The sequence below is a fragment of the Phalaenopsis equestris genome, unplaced genomic scaffold (genome assembly GCF_001263595.1).
Source record: "Phalaenopsis equestris unplaced genomic scaffold, ASM126359v1 Scaffold000002, whole genome shotgun sequence".
NCBI lineage: Eukaryota > Viridiplantae > Streptophyta > Magnoliopsida > Asparagales > Orchidaceae > Phalaenopsis > Phalaenopsis equestris.
Genome location: NW_018164444.1, coordinates 61,581,567 through 61,586,256, shown reverse-complemented (window position 1 = coordinate 61,586,256; position 4,690 = coordinate 61,581,567). Strand labels below are relative to the sequence as shown.

At 37.7% G+C, this 4,690-nt stretch overlaps 1 protein-coding gene across 1 annotated transcript; it reads right to left on the bottom strand.

Moving 5' to 3' along the window:
- Nucleotides 1-341: 341 nt before the first annotated feature.
- LOC110022575 (probable aquaporin PIP1-2) lies at nucleotides 342-2,687 on the bottom strand. The gene is made up of 4 exons (XM_020721602.1): nucleotides 2,258-2,687; nucleotides 1,342-1,637; nucleotides 771-911; nucleotides 342-684 (listed from the first exon to the last, which is right to left on the bottom strand). The coding sequence occupies exons 1-4, from the start codon at nucleotides 2,586-2,588 to the stop codon at nucleotides 589-591; spliced, it is 864 nt and encodes a 287-aa protein (XP_020577261.1). The 5' UTR covers nucleotides 2,589-2,687; the 3' UTR covers nucleotides 342-588.
- Nucleotides 2,688-4,690: the final 2,003 nt, after the last annotated feature.

Here is a 4,690-nt window from a genome sequence, read left to right as displayed (position 1 = left end):
CATTATGACACCCCTCCATTATGACAACCTACTACTTCACTTTCAAAACAAACATCAATATCCACATGTCATCATCATCATTCATATATTTATCATACATTTTTAAAACATTTATAAAAGCAACATGAATTTGCATGTAGAGTGGACCTATATATATATATATATATATATATGATAGTGTTGTTTATAAGTTCAAGTACATGCATACAACCATCTTACAAAATATTAATTAACAGCTATAGTTTATTCTTATATTTATAACACCAAATTCTTTCATATTATATTTTGGGTAGTATATATGTGAAAAAAGTAATGTATGTAAATGAGAATTAGGCTGTATGTATGTAAATGATCCTGTTTCATTTTTACTGCATCATAAACAGCCAAATATAACAAGATAAGAGCGACAGCACTCCACGCCATAAAACTGTTCTTCAACATCCCCACAATAATTTACAAAATCCCTAAACAAGCTGACAGCAGAAATTACACCCACAGAAAGCAAAGAAGCAGACAAAGCAAGCAGATAAGAGATTCAGCTACCATATAAGAAAGAAAAGATGGAGCAACAAGTACAGAAAACTAAGTTCATGGCCTGCTCTTGAACGGAATGGCTCTTATGACAACCTGATGATATATGGAAGCAAGCGCAGCCCCAATGAACGGTCCGACCCAAAAGATCCACTGAAATTCAGAAGAAGACATCATAATTGTTCAGTCCCAGGAGAAATCAAAAGAGGTTTTTTTTTAGCATGGAGATTGAAGAAAACCTGATCATCCCAAGCATGGGACCTGTTGTAGATTATGGCAGCTCCGAGGCTTCTAGCCGGATTGATGCCGGTCCCTGTGATCGGAATCGTGGCCAGGTGAACCAGGAAGACGGCGAATCCGATGGGAAGTGGTGCAAGTATCTGTAAACAAAGTAGGTTGGAAGATTAGTTTGAGATAGATTCTGGAGTTTTCTGTTGATGGAAGGAAGTATGGCTGTTAACAATCCGATTTCAAGCAGAAATGGGGCAGGCTCAAGATTGGCTTGAAAAAATTTGATCAAGATGTTGGCCCCTGGCTCGGCTCATTTATTTCAATCCAATCTAGATCCAAGCCAAGATTCAAAACCATTTTGAGCGAAAAATAATCTTCCGAGATAAATTTGCTAAATTTATAGCTGCAAGCTATTAACGATCCGATATTGAGCTGAGCTGAGCCGAGGTTGGCTCGAAGAAAATTAGATCCAAAACTTTGGCTAGGACTCATTTATTTCGATCCGATCTAGGTCCCAGCCAAAATTCAAATCAATCTTCAAGCCGAATTCACAGCTCAAAGTGTAAGCGGATTACTCACAGGAACATGAGAGTCTCTTGCATTCCTCTTGGCATCGGTGGCTGACAGGACAGTGTAGACGAGGACGAAGGTGCCGACGATCTCGGCACCGAGGCCGTCACCCTTGGAGTAGCCTGGGTTGACGACATTAGCTCCGCCATTGTTGGCCATATAAATGCTCTTCTTGAAGCCCTTGACTACGCCGGCGCCACAAATGGCGCCCAGGCACTGCATCACCATGTAGTAGAGAGCTCGGGTGAGGGAGAGCTTTCGGGCAAGGAAGAGACCGAAAGTCACTGCAGGGTTGATGTGCCCACCTGCATGGTCCAGATATAGTTCATCAGAGATCAAAATCCAATTTTTATTTAATTTGTAACAGGTTTCCCCTTGTTCTGTTTTGAATGGTTCATGGATCTAGAACATGAAATAATGAGTATTTTGTTATTGATAATTTCAACTATAAAAGGGTGGTTTCTCAAATATAAAATGTAAATTTTGGAAGAGAAAGCTGTAAGGTAAGTTGAGAAAATGACTCATTTTTTTAGTTTGGAGAGGAGAAAGAAACAAATTTGAGCTTTATATCAGCCCCTAAATCCTGCTACCAGACAGCACCTTAAACTGATAAAGACATTATCTTTGATGCACATAGGGAAATAGTAAGCAATCTCCATTAAAGAGGAACAAGAACAATGAGCCATAGACTCAAAATGAAAAAAAAAAAAAAAAAACATATAAGTCCAAACCTTCAAAGTAAACTAAGGTATAGAACCTGAAAACTACCATAGAAACTTCAAAAAAAAAAAAAAAACAAAAAAATATAAACCCTTTGGATCCCAGATCTCATAAAAAACAGCCTAAAATCTTCAAACTTACAGACAAAACAGAGATGAAATAAGAAAAAAAGAATACAGATCTAAAGAAAGCAAGGTTGTTTCACCTGAAATCCCGGCAGTACAGTACACCAAAGCAAAGATCATTCCGCCAAAAGCCCAAGCGATCCCCTGAATTCCTACTGTTCTACACCTATTATTGGAGCTCACCACTCCCATCACAGTCAGTATAGTTATATAGAGAAAGAGGAAAGTGGCAACGAACTCTGCTATCCCAGCTCTGTAAAAAGACCAGGATTTGAGCTCCCCAGGCTCGTAAAAAGGCGCCGCCGGAGGTTCCTTGTAGTCTTTCTCCTCCGTCTGCGCAGCAGTTCCGATAGGTTGCCTTTCGGGAAACTTGTTAGCTCCCAAGCTAACGTCTTCCTCCTTACCCTGCATCTTAAATTTCTCTGTTTTCTTCCAAATCTGCAAGGACAGAGGTGGGCGGGAGTAAAAGCTGAGAGCTTTATCGGTGGGGTGAAGAGAAGCGGCTGAGGGATAGGGTGCACTTTATAGGAGAGATGGCAAAAGAAAATGGCGTAATTAGGGACTGAAAATGATTATTATTTATTTTTTGGCTTTTTGTAGGTTGATGGCGCTTGTATTATGATGATAAGTAAAAGGTGGAGTTGGTTCTGGAAAGGGCATTCCAATTCGTGGTTTAGGGATTCCAATTCCTCCTTTCTCTTATCTTTTACTTCTTAAGTTTATTTATACTTTTATATTTTAATTTATTCTTGAATCAAAACCAATAAATGTGACATAAATAAAAAGAGAGAATCTGTATTGAATTAGCATATCTTATTATAATATAATGATGTTATATTTTTGCCCTAGTTTTAAAGGAGTCTGTATTGAATTATTTTTTAAATTTTAGATGTATGAGCTTATCGTCCGATTACTCTCTGGCTTAGACGATAAGCTAAGCTCGATCAGCTGAGAGCAGCTCGATTAGCCGAGTTTGGTCGACATAGTTCGGTTAGTTGAGATGGTCTAATTGTTGATCACTGACCACTGATCAGGAACCTCTACAAGTCCCTGAGATGATTGGAGATACTAGGAAAACAATTTTTCCCTTAATTGGTTCTCTTGTAATAATTGTTTAGAATACTTTGTTGTCTTGGTTCTGACTGAATGACTCATTCTTGCATTTTTGTGGTTGTGTTTCGCCCATCTCGTCATTCGATCAACTTTGGTCTTGTTAGCTTGGCTTGGACAACTTCATTTGGTCGGACAAATGTGCCTCATGATTTTCTGTTAGTGGGTCTCCTTTGTCATACTCTTTCATTCTGGACAGTAAGATCTTTTAAGGATCAACACTACCATATTTATTATATACATATTTTAGTTTCTCGATTTTCTTGATTCTTTAAAACAACGTTGTGATAAGAATATAAGAATAAAGTATTATAGTAGATTTCATTTATTATTTAATTAATGACTTAATACATGAAATCACTTGATTTATGTGTCTTTAACTCTTATAAATAATACTGTATGGGACTCCTTCCCATTCCTTTTGTTGCTCCATGACAACTCTGGTTTGAATCGATCAGCTTCCACATGGTGGGATGGAAAACATATCAAATCTTTTGGGATGGAAACCATATAAAATGATTCCCTAATTTATGTATGAGATTTTACACTATCCTGATGTTTCTTTTTTCTTTTTTTTAAAGAAATATGTACTAGAGAATTTCTATTATTTTTCATGTATGAGCCTATTGTCTTTCCGCCCTCTAACTCAGTCAGATAGGTTTAATTGGCTTCAGATTGACAAAATCAAATCGATCGACTGAGATCTCCTCGATCAACAGAGCTTGGTCACTATGGGTCAGTCAATTGATATGGCATGAATGTTGATCCTTAAACTTTGATGAGGAGCCCCAAGACATCCCTAGGATGTTTGGAGATACCAAGGAACATATTTTTTCCTTGAATTTACTCTCATGTAGTGGTTGGCTTTGATACTCTTTCTCTCATTTCTGATTGAGTGACTTGATCTTGCATCTTTTAGTCGTCTTTGACCCGTCTCCTTGTTCGATCATCTTTGGCCTTGTTGGATTGACAAAGACAACTTTACTCGATCAGACAAAGGGCATCATGATATTATGTCAGTGAGTCCATCATTTTCATACTCATTCATTCTAAACTGTTAGATCTCCTTAGGATCAGCATTGGCAGGTGTACAATATATATATATATCTTACGAGTTAATAAAATAAGAAGTTACACAGTTGGGGAGGGAATGCGGGTCCCCATCTAACACACAAACATAAAACACATTATAATCCCAGAGGTTCCACATTCCGCAGTACAACTCCACACAAATAAAAAAGAGAAGAGTGCAACAAAGCTACACCAAAAAGTACAACCATCAATGCCAAAAGAAATTGTATATTAAAAGGATCAAAATTATCTAAGCCCATGCCGACGGTGTTGAAAAACATCAAATTCAACTTGTGGCTTGATGATCCAATTAGAATCGCAGAGATAATCAT

Coding starts and splice junctions, on each gene's coding strand:
- LOC110022575 (XM_020721602.1), bottom strand. CDS start 2,588: ATGCAGGGTAAGGAGGAAGACGTTAGCTTGGGAGCTAACAAGTTTCCC. Junction 1,638..2,257: donor CTGTACTGCCGGGATTTCAG/GTGAAACAACCT, acceptor TGGACCATGCAG/GTGGGCACATCAACCCTGCA. Junction 685..770: donor CCCATGCTTGGGATGATCAG/GTTTTCTTCAAT, acceptor TCTGAATTTCAG/TGGATCTTTTGGGTCGGACC.